This window comes from Malaya genurostris, chromosome 3, assembly GCF_030247185.1.
Source record: "Malaya genurostris strain Urasoe2022 chromosome 3, Malgen_1.1, whole genome shotgun sequence".
Lineage (NCBI taxonomy): Eukaryota > Metazoa > Arthropoda > Insecta > Diptera > Culicidae > Malaya > Malaya genurostris.
Window position 1 is genome coordinate 243,699,588 of NC_080572.1, and position 15,720 is coordinate 243,715,307.

The following is a 15,720-nucleotide window of genomic DNA, read 5'->3' on the forward strand; positions in this document are numbered from 1 at the left end:
TTTCACTCAAGGAGAATACATCGCAATTATGAGTATGTATTAAGTGTTTGAAAGAATCAAGTTTTGGGATGATACTTCTGCAATTCCACTGAAGCACAATGATCATATCTCCGATTCTCAGTGGTAAATTATCCATCAAAAGATACGATCGCTGCAAGGAGGGGCCATTGTTCAGTCAACTGTTTTAAAAATGTCCTTGCTGTTGGCAGTAGAGCAGTTAGGAAGCTTTTCAGAGGATCAGTAATATTGAAGGCAGTTAATATCCAGTCCACGATATCAGAAAATTTCAATAATCCAGCGTTTGTTGGATTTTCTGGTTGTGCTTTGGGGTCATTCGGGTTTTTTGATGCCCCAGGAAGTGCTGGGTACTCCTTATCATCCCTAAGTTTTTTGAACCCAGGAGGTGTTTGCTTCGGTTTTGAGTCAGCACTTTTTGTTTCCGTTTGGTTCTTTTGTGACGAAGAGGACAGTCTGAGGCCTTTACGAGGAAGCTTGGGAGAAGCCAGATTTTGTCTTTTCCTGCTTCCTTCAACCTGTGTGTAGGAAGGTCCTTCGCCTGGGTCGTCAGAGGTATCCTCTTCAACTGGCAAGATTGCAAACGGGTTCTCAGGGGTCGATGGAGTGGTTCTTTTTAAGATTTCCGCATAAGAACGTTTGGAACGTTCTTTCACGGATCGCTTCAATTTCTCCGCACGCTGTATGTACGTAGGGCACACCGAAAGATCATGAGGATTCTCCCCGCAGTAGCAACACTTTTCCACTGCTCTTCTGCAGAGATCGTCCTCATGGGCCTCTCCGCATTTGCCGCATCGCAGTTTGTTGCAACAATAGGCTGCCGTATGACCTAGCTGTTTGCAGCTTGTACAATGCATTACCCGCGGTACATACAGCCGAACAGGTAGACGAACTCCACTCACTACCAAATAATTTGGAAGTGCAGATCCGGCAAAAGTCACGCGAAATGAGTCCGATTGGTAAAATTTACCATCTATCGATTTGGAGTGCAATTGCTTGCACTCCAAAATTTTCACTGGTTGAAGGTCGGGGTTTTTGAAACGGCCTACCCCGTCCTTCATCAGATCTTCGATTGTCAGACTTTCGTCACGGACCACACCGTCGATCTCCACCACATGAGACGGGACGTACACGCGGTACTCCTTCGTGAACAACTCGCTGGTAGCAATCTCGTTTGCTTGCTTCAGGTCGGACACAACAACGCGTAACTTGTTTGGCGAAACCTTATCTATTGTTTTTATTGCCGAGAAATGTTTTTCCAGGTCCCGAGCAATATTTAAAACTCTGAGAGACTTTAATTTGGGCCGGAAGTATACCACCCACGGACCCCCCGAGCCATCGTCTTGGTAAACTTTTTGGCGAGCAGGCAATATCTTAGAGGGAGATGGAGGCATCGGAGAGGGAGATGGCATTGGAGAGGGAGATGGTATCGGAGGGGGAGATGGTATAGGAGGGGTAGATGGCATCTCGGAAGCAAACTCAGCCTCTAAATGTTCTTCGTTCATTCGTTCAGCTTCGCCCTCCTCCGAGACACCCCCACTGTCATCAATATTCATATTTAAAGTGCGGGAGTAAAGAAGTCTCCCGCACTTGAAATGAGAAAGAAAGAAATAAAATGAAAAGAAAATATATGAATAGTAAAAGTTGAAAGAAAAAGTTTGAGAAAATACTTAACAGTATGTCACGGTAAGCTGTTAGGTGAGTTGCCCCTTCACTCCTTCGTTGTGCTTCAGCGTGACCTTGACTCAGGATTTGGCTGCTGCGATGCGGGTAGCAAACAATAGAAATAACTGCTGCCCGAGGATAGCACAATAGCGTCTACTGTCGATACCGATACAAAACCGGTGCACAGACAGAACTCACTTGCGGGGATGCTACTTTTTATCACTTTTATTTAATGCCTATACTACAGCCTCTGCTGTGATAGGCACCTTCGTCTTACCGATGTCGATTGTTAAAAAAACGCGTGTGCTCACTTCGAACATTCGGTTACGAATGACCAAGTAATTTTGATCGAATATTATTTGGACATTATTCCGGTACAACATTAACAACTCGAACTCAATCGAAATACAGATCGCAAATTTAATTCGATTTAAATATTCCGATTCGATCGGAATACAGAATCGGATTGTATATAAAGATCTGAATGTCACAATAAGAACCTTAAGTATGTGCTGAATGACGGATTTGGTACGTAGAGAACGAGTACTAGGATTGAACCTTTCGTAAAATCTCTAGATAATAGGCAAGGAGACAAGCAAGATATGGATTATGCATAGATCGTAAACAGTTTCAGTAGATCGACGTTAATTTTCAATTTTAGGAATTCGGTATCGATGTTTTCAGTCGTACTTTTCAGATGGTAGAGCTTAGATATAAAATAAGTAAAAATACGCACAATTTCATTGTAATTTTATTAATTAACAAGAGTACGGGAGCTTTCTAAATAAATTCGTTCAAATTCATGCGAACAGCTTTGTGGTTGCGTTTCTGCCGACGCTTATTATTCGCTGTTATTTTGTTCCTGAAGTGAGTCTCTTTTAAAAATCCCTGAATAAACGTATTAAAAATACAATCCATTAATTTGGTAAAACATGCTTTGCAAACTGAGGTTCCGAAGCTTTCGTATTTGACATATTGTTTCATTCGCAATTTAACATTTAACGGAATATTTAAATCGAATTAAATTTGCGATCTGTATTTCGATTGAGTTCGAGTTTTTCATACAACATCACTTGCGTTTAATGATATCGGAAGAAACAAGTAATTGGTAATAGTGTTGCTAATATAGTTCATCTTGATAATTTTTCTTGTCATATGAATGTTGCACTATTCTCCAATGTACAGTTATTTGCATTCGTAATGGCTTGCGTGTTTGATGGAAGTGATTCTTCTGATGAATTAGATAACGGGAACTGGATGTGAATTGTGATGAAATCCTTCGCCATGGAATATTATCATTCAAAATAAGATAGGCTTTCACTGCCGTAGTCGGTTTGAAAACGATAGGCATCGGATCGCCATTGGTAAAAAACAGTTTCGGTTTATTGATTTTTAGGCAATGTAGTCATTTTCCATTCGAGGAACAAAGAGCCGGAATGCTATCGAGTTCTGTCAACTGCAGTGAATTTGCGATTCAGTGCATATTGTTTGCTTTGTAACAATAGTTTTGTAGCTCGTCCAGCTCTGTACCATCCCAGGAAACCGGACACATATGATCATATGTTTAAATGTCTAGTAGAATGAAGAGGTCGATAGTAAACTTTAATCAGGAATTTTATATCGCATCTCCGTTGTTTATGTTGTACCGGAAAAATGTTCAAATTATATTCGATCAATATTACTTGGTTCCCGAATGCTAATTATTCACATTTTCTCATCAATCTCATCAATCCAACCAGCTTTATCAGCCTGGAAAAAACCAATCTAAATCATTAGATCACAAATTGATTATTGAAAATCACCTCCTAAGCATCTACTCCACCAACATGTTGCTAAATGTTGGATATTCGATTCGATTTTCCAACTACTGTAAAAAGAAAATTTGTGCTATAGAAAAATAACCTTTGTTATCGTTCCGGAACGAAGAGGAACGTTTTGAAATATTGAGGCTGTGACCGAGGCGAACAGTCGAGTAGGTGGCAGTAGTGATCCCAACGTACAGCAAATTTAAAATTTACACAGGAATTTGACATTTTTTGTTCGAGCCTGTATTTTTGTTATCTATGCGGTAACTATTACTAACTAACATGTGATTAGGGCATATCGTACGATAGGCCCTTGCGAATGTTTCAACCAAGGATGGCTTTTATCGTATCAAAGAACGCTCACTCGCAACTCTTCCACGATTGAATCAGTGCCATCAAAGAGAAACGGAAATCATCGCAACAACAAAAAAACCGGCATGGGGATTATCTCTGCTATGGGGATTATCTCTGAAGCAACAAACGGTCGCTTATTCTCGTTTCGCGATCCGATTCTGTATGGGCAGTGGATAATTGCGATAGAATCATTGCACTATTGCCGCTTATTCTAACTATGTGCATATAACCTTTGTATAATTTGTGTCTATGAAAATGTATGTGAATGCTCCACACAAGGGTTTTTAAATACTCAGAGTATGAAGTGGAGCGAAGAAATGTCGAAAAATTCTCTCGAGGTTCATGCATTGAGAGACTCGAATTCTTGTAGCATCTTCTACCGGATTGAAAATGTTGTATACAATATAGATAAAAATCGAGCAGCTTCTGTCAAATTTTCAGCAATCACCAACACTGGTTTCAACATATGATGCTCATTGCTCGGCCGACGACACGATCAGGCACTCCGAAGGAAAAGCTGAATAAAAAATGTTCGTGAGCGATTTACCGCCAGTTACCAAAAATATAGCGACTCCTTGATAATGATAAAAATAATTTTGTTGAGCAACACTGTTTAAGTTGCTACGAACTTGTTACCAAGGAGCCCCATAATAAATAAACAAACCATTTGAGAAAGTTTCGAAACAGTTATATTTTTTTAAATTGTGTGCCATCAGTGCCAAATTAATAAAAACGAAAGATTGTTCTAAAGAAATCGAGAACTCGTCTCTCTGGGGACGATCAACGTGACTGGTGATTGATTCAGAAACTCTCACAATCCACAAGTTTTACTTTTTGAATTTGCACCAACCGAACTGGAACTGGGTGCCCAATATCCAAATCTGACATGAAAGACATGCGTCATCTTATATCATCATTATTGCTATCCAGTAGTTGTACCTGTAACGTAGTGTTATCAAACTCATTCATGAGGCTGGTCATTCTTTCAGGAATATCCAATCGAGTTTCCGAAACATCACTATAGCAAAATATATTGTCATCAAACTAGGAATTTCGTGCCAGTCTGCACGGAATAAACGAAGAAATTTATTGTTTGAATGTATCCGAAATGTCATTTGACTACTTCGACAGGTTCCAGACGCCTTACGGGAAATCGTAGTTACTGACTATTTTCAGCTTGAGAATAAATTATCAAATTATTTGAAGGAAACTTGTTTTTATGGGTCGTTTACAATGTGCACTTAAGAATCAAAATTAGATCAGATCCTAAGAAGCTTGATTCCCACACTTTTCAAGTGTCTTTCATGTTCATCAAATTGTACACATATTTTACGAAGGTCTTCAAATAACAGAGCAAAAGTAGAGGAGTTTCTCGAATGTCTAAAATATGAGAGCGTATTGTATTACAACATGTACGCTGATCAGCAACGAGGGTTGAACGATTTGGAACAAACTCATAAGTGCAAATATACAAAGATTTGTGGAACAATTGAAATAGTTTTACTTTCAAAAATCGTTCGAAAGAGCAAATATGAATTCGGTTTATATATGTATTCGTACCTGTATATGAAGTGCGATTCTGGAATGGATTAAAAAATAAAGCTAAAATATTTAAGTATCTTAGATTTACTGCACTCGAATTTCATGCATCTCGTAGAATAGTACAAATATACCGGATCGACTCAGCTTGATTGTTCATATTTCGATAATGAATTTCGATGATTGGACTGATGAAAAGTTTCGGAACAGAGGTACTCCATACAAAATATCTTGGTCACATACAGCAACCTGACTGCGCTGGTCTTACAAGAAATTTTTCATATGTTCGACGTCTAATGATGCTGCAAAACTTGCAACTTGCCGCGAAATAAGGATTTTTCACTCGAGGCAGTTAGTTTTGTTTACATTCCCCAAGTCTTCAATTAGCGGTAACCAAGGTTTCGTTAATTGTTATTTAAAATCAATAATTCATCAACTTGTGTTGCAAGTTTTAATAATTTTTCAGGTGCTTTTGTTTTGACATTACCAGTTACTGAGGGGTACTTAAATTTGCGATACAGATTCGATAGACGAGTGGCAGGTCGTATCGTTGACTCGGCTCTACAACTTTCATATACACAATAGTTGATATAATCTCGTAGATGGAAGCTCAATCTACAAAATCATTCAAAATATACTTCAATTCCATGCTTGAGATTCGAGTAATCAGCATTATTTTTTGTAACTTTTGAAAGGGCGTATATAAGCACGATATACCCTAACCACATGTTAGTACACTGATAAAAATGTGTACGATCGATTAATATGTAAACAGCACTTCAATTTGATGTGCTTTTTCATTTCAATACATAACCAAAGCGATTTGTTCTAAGATTCCATGTGCAAATTCACTAAGATGCAAGATGAGATTATTTTTCACTTAGCTTTGATGTGTTTTTCTTTTGGATGTGATGTGTTTTTGATTGTGAAAACTAGGTGTTACCTTCATATAGGAAGAAAATTTGTTGTTATTTCAAAAAATAAGTGGAAAAAACTTCAGAAATTCTCCAGGAAAACTAGTCCAACGGGGCTCCAACTACTCGTATTAAAAATGGCTCAACAATGGACCTCTGTCTGCCGGGTTTGTTGAACTAAAAATATGGCATTTGGTTCAACGGCCTGTTTCAAAATCGGCAAACGAAGGTCCCGTGTTGGCCTCCCGTTGAACGATTGATTGGACGTTCATTGGACCAATGATCCAACGTATTGGATCAACGAAGGACCACCGTTGAACGTTTTTTCTAAGAGGGGCAGTTTGTCCGCAGGCTGTCATATAATATGTGAGTAAGAATGACAAATGTGACCACCTTTTCTTATACATCATATACATAACCTCAGTCACAAAAGCCTTTTATTGACATCTTTTGTCTTATATCAGGTAGAGTTTAGTGTGATCTGTATTAACTACTTAACACATTTCATTTACACAACAGCCGACATTACTTACACAAGATTATTTTATTTTTTAATAAGCAGTGTAAACGGCGTTGAAGATTTATTCGACTGTGTTTTACAGTCGTTTTGTTCCCAGGATCCAGTCTTCAAAGTCGATGTTTATCATTTACACGTTCTGTAGTCAATACGTGAAACTAGTTTCATGTCACTAGTATTGTCAGAAAAAATCAGTTGATATTTTTATAAATAAGAAAAATTATATTTCCAGACGAAATCCGACGAAGATTTTTTCCGCGCTATCCGCGAAGAGATCAAAATGGAAACGGCAAAAATGTTAGAAGAAACGGAACCATCTACGGAGCCTCTTCCAGATAGCAGTGTACCATCAAATGTGTCCGCGACGGACCCTAGCGAGATTGATGGTGGATTCGAATTTGTTTCGCTGACTCCAGCCAAAAAAACAGACGTGAAATCCAGCGATAAAGCTAACAAAAAACCTACCTTATCACTAAAGGTGATAGAGAAAACTACAAAGCCGTCTACTAAAAACCTTACTGCATTGCAAAATGAGGTCGCTAAAAAGCTTGTAAAGGTAAAGGGTTTAATAAAAATCAAGAAAGAAGAATGTCTCAAATTGGATAGTTTGAAGGGTCAAAACCCAGCAAAAGTTGTTCCAGAGAGTAGTGAACCGATGGACGACTCAAACGACGAGAGTGAGGTTTCGAATCAGAAGAGTCAGTCAACAGAAAGTAACATTCAGAAGAAACCTGCAGTTAATCCAGCTATTCAGAAAAAATATGATTGTGCAGTAGACACAGTGCAAATTAAAATGCACGAAGTTAAATTAAAACTTAGACAACTAAAATTGAACTCAACGGAATCAAGTAGCAAAATTGCACCAGGAAAACGAAGTGAGAGTACATCGACTGCATCAAGCGTTTCGTGTAGCACAAAAACCAAAAATCAAAAAGCTGTTGCTAAAGTTGCTGTATCGAAAAATGATGAAAAATCGCAGACATCTGCGTACAACAAGCTATCGCCCGAAGATAAGCTTCTGTTAACGCTGCTGTCGCTCAATTCCAAACAACGTGGTGATTACATTCATAAGATTGGAAAGGATCGATCGTTTTTGGTTACCGACAAAGAGCAGAGAGGAAGCGTGGAAATCAATCCTATGTGGGCACCATTGACAAGTGAGTTGAAATCGCATGCCCTAGCCTACCTGCATGGATCAAAGGCCGAACAAAAGGCGGAAGATGGTATTACTAGGCCATGTTTGGTCAATCCGAACTTGGACAAAATTCAGGATGTGAAAAAGGTATTTCGAATGTTTGTGGTTCGTATGAACAATGAGTCCGATTGTTGTCTATCCGTAGGTACGTCAGTTACGCAGTTTCGAAGATGAAGTTTCCTATTTGTTGAATAACGGAAAAACAACCGAAAAGAAAGACTTCAAACAGGAACTGACTCTGGAGAACGTATCCCAGGCGGAGCATAACGGTTTTCTGACAGAGCAGAACAAAGCAGCGTTAGTTCAACTGGTGGAGCGACTGGTTGCGGACGGTGTAGGGTACGTCGTCGAAGGCGTTCTGCGAGTTAACGGGAACAACAATGCTCAGGCGTTCGTGGATGACTACACCCGAGAGGCTGATGTGTTTGTCAATTCCGTGCTGCTTCGAAAGTGTGCGATGGAAGGTGATTTCGTGAAGGTGTTTGTGAAACACCCGGACGCGAAAAACACGCCCGATGTTGGCGGAGAAGCTGATGCTACCGATTCTGCTAGTCAGACCAACAGTATTGACGAGAAAAGCGATGGCGATGGCCAGCTAAAGTTGGTTGCACTTCAGGAGAAGGTTAAGAACAATGCAGGATTTGTGATCGAGATTTTGGAGAAGCGGCATAGCCGCTCGTGTGTCGGTACATTTTCACCGTATCAGAAAGCTAACAATCAGTATCTGAAGTTTTTACCGAGGGACCTGAGAATACCGGCGATGAGAGTATACAAACAGCATTGGCCGGAGGCAATATTTAAGAACCAATTCAAGGAAGTTGAATCGGTTATTTACCAGGCGGATATTGTTGATTGGATCGATGATATTCCAATCGGGACAATCGCGAAATCGATAGGAAAATGTGGTGAGCTAGAATTCGAGAATCAAGCAATATTGATCGAGTATGATTTGGACGTTTCGCCGTATTCGGATGCTATCATTAACAATTTGCCGCCGTTGCCATTTAAAATACCCGATTCAGAAATTGAGACCAGAGAGAATATGCGCGATGAGTGTGTGTTTACGATCGATCCGCTCACTGCTAGAGATCTGGACGACGCACTCAGTTGTAAAATGCTAAAGAATGGGAACTACATGGTTGGAGTGCATATATCTGATGTGTCCTATTTTCTACAGGAAGGCTCAGAACTAGACGAGTTAGTCAAACAGAGAGCCACTTCAATCTACATGGTTGATAACGTTTATCATATGCTGCCAAAACCTTTGTGTTTTCTTTGCTCTTTACTGCCGGGAGAAGATAAAATGGCATTTTCTGTTTTCTGGGAAATTACGCCCGATGCTAGAGTGGTCAGCACGCGATTCGCCCGAACGGTTATTAATTCCTGTTGTCAGCTTGCCTACGAACACGCGCAGATTATGCTGGACAAACCGAACGAGAATCTTAACTCCGACGATTTTCCGACAATGCATCACGGTTACACGGCAAATTATTTGAGTCGAATCGTGAATTCCCTGCAATCGATTGCCGTCCAACTCAGAGCTCGTCGAATGGAAAACGGCTGCCTCAAGATCAACCAACCGAAACTGTGCTTCACCCTGGATCCCAATAGTGGTAAACCGACTGCATATGATGTTTACGAATTACGAACAGCGAACCAAATGATTGAAGATTTCATGCTTCTCGCCAACGCCTCAGTGGCTGAATTTTGCCATTCAAAGTTTGGTGATCGTGCGATTCTACGGAATCATTTTCCGCCTTCGGAAATTCAGATGAAAAACCTAGCTAAAATGTTGGCGAAGCATGGTCATGCTCTTCGAGTCGATTCATCGAAATCGATTGCGGAATCGCTAGAAGCCATCATAAGCAATTGCCCTCAACAGGATGCAGCTCGTGCTGCGTTGAATGTGATGATTGCCAAGCCAATGACCCGCGCACGGTACTTTTGTTCGGCTTTTGCATCAACTGAAGAAGAATTTTATCACTACGCACTGGCGATTCCCATGTACACACATTTCACTAGCCCTATTCGTCGTTATGCCGACTGTATGGTGCATCGTGTTCTAGCTGCAGCATTGGAGTTGACTGAACCAACCAACCGAACAACGGAAGAGTTGAACAAACTTACCGGTATCTGTAACATAAAGAAATACAATGCGAAAATGGCAGGCGACACCAGTTCCATGCTGTACTTTAAGCACTACCTGAAAAAAGTCGGTTGTATCAATACTGAAGCTGCTGTTCTAGACATCGGTCAGCATCATCTTGAGTTAGTGCTGATAGAAACAGGACATGTGGTTAAAATTAATCACAAGGTAAGTGCGAACATTGACACGAGTCTTTCATCAAATAGTTATATTACTTTGATTCGTAGCGATTGGCCAAGTGTGTTGATTTCAAGGTGACCGAAGAATCCAGCCAAATTCGTCACTGTGTTCTTATTCCGAAGGATACAAATCTTCCATCGGCAGCCGTTTCTCTATTCTCCAAGGTATACGTTACGGTGCAACTGGAGAAGGATGCCATCACCATAACTGCCATCAGTCTGCTACCGTTGTCGAATCGCGTTAGTAAAGTACGTAAACACCGTACAAAAAAGAAAAGCGAAGACGTTGGGGATGCACGGGACAGTCCAGTGGAAAATAGCGAGCACTGACCCGTTAATATTTTGTATTTTTTTTTTTTGACGGCAGACGATTGTAACATCACAAGGTTGTGATGTTTGAGAAGTGTTATCCAATGATTAAATTATGACATTTTTCTGAAGTTTTATTTTTTTTGTTGGAAATATTCATATGATGAAACGAAATATAAATATGAACTATATTAGCAGAGCAATTGTTAACTCCCAATCATTAGAGCTCATCATTGAAAATACTGAGCCACAATTGAAAAAGTGTGGTACTTGTAATAGTTTGGTATTCCGACCATATTCTGTCTAACCTGTTCGAAGTTTTAGGTCTTGGATTCAAGCATATTGTGCACAATTTCGTAGACAAGTTCTTATTGATTAGCAAAGTTTTGGCATTACATTCCTTTTGTGGAAATTGGCCTTTCTGTTTCAACAGACTTCGCAGCCTATTCTTATGCCGTTTTTCATTGAAAAACACTGGTCCTTCCAGGGCGGGGCTTGAACATACAACAACTGGCTTGTAAGACCAGTTTCCTATGCACCAACCCGGGCTAAGTTCTTATTAATTACTAATACCGTTTTCGTTTTTGAACCTACACGCGGGCGACTCTGACTCCGAGTATAACGAACACGTGGTACGCGTCCTGAACAACAACTCAGAAAAAAAAGAAAAAATAAACAAACTCGCATGAATGCCGTGGTGCGACCCGATAAAATTTTCAGAATAAAACTACGCCATTGGAGTCGGATTTAGAGCGACCCCAGGTTGCTAAAACAAACATCTGAAAAGTTGTTTGGGCGACTCTGGGTCAGCTCTCGAGCTGCTCTGATCAATAAACGAAAACATATTAACTGATAATTACCCGGCGTTGCTCGGAAATGATTCGTGAAGGCAAAAGATCCTGGACATCGTCCTATCGATATACTCTGAATGTTCATTCATTTGTCGCCAATCAAGAGTAGGCCATAGGATTCATTACAATAATCGTCTTATATTAGAAAACTATTCTAAATAGATCACTAAATATTGATCTCATAATTTAGTATGAGATTGATGATAATAATTTATTAGCTTAACAAATAGAATTTTTTTTTAAAGATATTTTTATTCAGACATATTTGGGTACAAGATTTACGTGGCCGATTGAGCCGATTTTTTAAATAATTTTTTTTAAGTTAGATCTCGTTGTCACCCTTTTTCTAGTGGGAGAGGAGCTTCCATTTTCCTCCTGCGAGGATTGAGGGGCACTTAGTTCGTGGTTCGTCTCGTCATCCATTGCCGCATCGGTGGTATTGTTGTTGATTTCGTTGCTAGTTTCTGGAGATGCGCTTTGTTGTACATTGTTTGCAGTTGCTGGTTGGTTGGATGGTAAGTTGTTAACTGCAGCTGGTGTACTTTGTTCTATAGGGGATACGTTGGATGGTTTCGTTGAAGAGGATGCTTCACTGTTGTTGGTGACTGTCATAGGTGTACTGGGGTTGCTTAGGGTTGGTGTGAAGGAAGCACCGTTGTCCTTTGGTGTGGTTGTCTCCTTGTCCAGTTTATCACATGGCTTACCGTAGTGAACAGCTTTTGAGCAATATTGACATGTGGCCATCTGATTGTCATAGGTAACAAGTGTTTTGCACGGAATCCTTGTATCTTGACCGAAAATCACATAAGAAGGTATAGGCCTCTTCAAGTGTATGCGTAATAAACGTACACCATTTAGAATACCGGGGAAAAAATTCTTCCACTTTTCTTTTTCGATAGAGAGAATCTCTCCGTATTGGGACATAGTTTTGCGAATGTGGCGCTTGAGGAAATATCATGTACACGCACTTCTATAGCACTATCTTCCATATATACTGGAATGTTGTACTTAATGTTCTCGTGCTCCACATAGTGCACATTGTTATTGTCTTTTGTGAATTGAATTGCATCCAACTCTTTATAAAACTGGATGTAAACAACAAGTAAAGTAAATTCACACGTTTAATGTCAAGATGCATTTGTTCCTTAAGCAAACCTTCAAGTTCTCGTATCGAAGGTCAAATTTTGCACTGCCTGAAGTCAACAACAATTGTATTCTTTCGTGTCGGCGGTAGCTTTTGTTCGTTTGGTTCACTTATTCCGAGGTCGTTCTATTGTTCACTACACAATACTGTACTTGGTTTTTTCTGTCCCGAACGTAAGCGGTTTTGTTATATCGACTGACTTGGATGAGATGTAAAAGCGAACTGCGAAAATTAAAATATTGTTTTAGCTTATTTTTTGTCATTGTAAAATCGACAGCGTCTGAATCATGAATCAAATAAACCTAGTTTTCTCACTGTACGGAGACACTGACAGCGCCTCTAGTGAGAAATGGGTGCGCTTTTTGTCCATTAGCTACTGTTATAAATAAAATACATCCAGATTCTCCTGTTTAAAAGTCATGTTGAGAAACCCGTGACACCAAAAGTGGTGAAAAATGGGTGCGTGAATGCTCCTAAAATGTATGTATTCTGAGGTCTTTTTTACGCGGATTTCGGAACTTACGTGGTTTTTTACGCGGTTTTCCCAAGTTGAAACCGCGTAACGTTAACGTAAATTGTTTTGTCATGCATTTCTAAGATATTTGGAATCAACAATAAATTCTACCATTTGGCGTTTTTTTTTTCTACACGAATTTCCGAAGTTACGCGCTCTCAAATTCCAAGTAAATTCTTCAAAAAAAATTTCCAGTTCTGGACGTTTCATACATTTCTAAGACATTTGGCATAAACAAAATTTGGGTTAAGCTAGACCCAACAAGCCGTTCTTAAAAGCACGCGTTATGAACAGTGAGAAGAAAATTCGCATGGGAATAATCGCTAAAGACCCACGCGACGAAATAAGGACTACTATTGGAAACTCGGAACATGGAACTTCAAGTCGTTGAGTAGTGAGTTCGGATAAAATTTTGGATTTGGCTTCAGTATACTTACGAAGTTCATGAAGTATACTTACGAAGATCAGTATACTTACGAAGTTCATGAAGTAAGCTTACGAAGTTCATGAAGAGCATCCTGAATAGTCTAAGCAGCTTCTAGAATACATTGTAGAGATCCTATGCAGCGGATAAATTTCCGCGAAACTTCCCAGCTGTCAAAAATAATCACGTGTTTTTTTAAGCACAGGAAAGTTCACGCGGAACTTGTTCTGTACTTTCCAGTTCTCAAAAGTTCCCCTTTCAAGCAGCAAGAAAATGGATTTAACGATTTATTCATTTTAGTTGGTTTGACTTAAAGTCGCCAAAACCAAGTTCAGTTTTGCATTGGAGAAGCCAAATGATTGAGAAATTCACGGAAAAGATGTTTTTTTTTTTTTTGGAAAATGATACACTCAGTGACAGAACTCGAATCTGCGTTTTTATGCATTCCGTGCATACGCGCTACCATTTCACCACCCTAAGCCTTGTGATAGACACGGCTCTAGCACACGACTGGGTATGGTAAAGCGTACATCGAATATGGTTTCCACTCAGTCATTGCAAAAACTTAAGAAAATGAATGTTGTCAGTAATTGGGGATCTTTTGGTTCCTTGAGTATGCTTAGATTGGATAATATAAAGGGTGATTTTTTAAGAGCTTGAGAACTTTTTTAAACAATAAAACGCATAAAACTTGCAAAATCTCATCGGTTCTTTATTTTAAACGTTAGATTGGTACATGACATTTACTTTTTGAAGATAATTTCATTTAAATGTTGACCGCGGCTGCGTCTTAGGTGGTCCATTCGGAAAATCCGCTTTTTTATCGACAAATTTTGTTCAGCGATGAGGCTCATTTCTGGTTGAATGGCTACGTAAATAAGCAAAATTGCCGCATTTGGAGTGAAGAGCAACCAGAAGCCGTTCAAGAACTGCCCATGCATCCCGAAAAATGCACTGTTTGGTGTGGTTTGTACGCTGGTGGAATCATTGGACCGTATTTTTTCAAAGATGCTGTTGAACGCAACGTTACAGTGAATGGCGATCGCTATCGTTCGATGCTAACAAACTTTTTGTTGCCAAAAATGGAAGAACTGAACTTGGTTGACATGTGGTTTCAACAAGATGGCGCTACATGCCACACAGCTCGCGATTCTATGGCCATTTTGAGGGAAAACTTCGGAGAACAATTCATCTCAAGAAATGGACCGGTAAGTTGGCCACCAAGATCATGCGATTTGACGCCTTTAGACTATTTTTTGTGGGGCTACGTCAAGTCTAAAGTCTACAGAAATAAGCCAGTAACTATTCCAGCTTTGGAAGACAACATTTCCGAAGAAATTCGGGCTATTCCGGCCGAAATGCTCGAAAAAGTTGCCCAAAATTGGACTTTCCGAATGGACCACCTAAGACGCAGCCGCGGTCAACATTTAAATGAAATTATCTTCAAAAAGTAAATGTCATGTACCAATCTAACGTTTAAAATAAAGAACCGATGAGATTTTGCAAATTTTATGCGTTTTATTGTTTAAAAAAGTTCTCAAGTTCTTAAAAAATCACCCTTTATAACAAACTCCCATCACGCAACTTCGATGTCGTAGAACCAAATACAAATATCAAATTATATGATAGCACTATAGGAACTTTGCTGGACAGTACAAAACGTATCGAGAGGCGTGTATCGAGCGAATATTTTCTACCAGAGTTGTGATACCACCAAAACGTTGGAAACCACATTTGAAGCGCTGGGTGAGATGAGTCAACGCGTGATTTGATAGAATATGTTACTTGTTGGCAGGACTCCACATTATCGACTTCACCATCTTCGCTCGTCAACTGACAGGCGTATGACAGATGCAGGCTTTAGTATTGGTGACCGGACACGAGATCAGACTAGTTCAGTTCTTCTTGATAGTCAGAGAGATGATGTACATACTCGTGCACCTCCAGTGCTCTATATTTTATAATGTATAATTAGCACATAAGCTTTTAATTCGTTCTAATAAACAGTATTGTAACAAATATCGTAACAGTGGCGACGAGTCGGTCGTAAAATTCGTGCCGGGAAAAAATTTGTGTGCGGACATCCCGCTAAAAACGTATTCTGCGGATCAGCAAACAGTGAAAATTGTGCACATGGCAACTAATCCAG

At 39.7% G+C, this 15,720-nt stretch overlaps 1 protein-coding gene across 1 annotated transcript; it reads left to right on the forward strand.

Annotated features, from left to right (window-relative positions):
* The first annotated feature begins 6,767 nt into the window (after nt 1-6,767).
* LOC131436552 (DIS3-like exonuclease 2) lies at nt 6,768-10,832 on the forward strand. The gene is made up of 4 exons (XM_058605318.1): nt 6,768-6,984; nt 7,042-8,091; nt 8,150-10,318; nt 10,378-10,832. Exons 1-4 carry the CDS (start codon nt 6,976-6,978, stop codon nt 10,657-10,659), a joined length of 3,510 nt encoding a protein of 1,169 aa, XP_058461301.1. The 5' UTR covers nt 6,768-6,975; the 3' UTR covers nt 10,660-10,832.
* The last annotated feature ends 4,888 nt before the right edge of the window (nt 10,833-15,720 follow it).

Excerpts from the sequence above, each read along its gene's own strand:
- LOC131436552 (XM_058605318.1), top strand. Across the intron at positions 8,092-8,149 it reads AAATTCAGGATGTGAAAAAG|GTACGTCAGTTACGCAGTTT; the intron begins GTATTTCGAATG and ends GTCTATCCGTAG. Across the intron at positions 10,319-10,377 it reads TGGTTAAAATTAATCACAAG|CGATTGGCCAAGTGTGTTGA; the intron begins GTAAGTGCGAAC and ends TTTGATTCGTAG.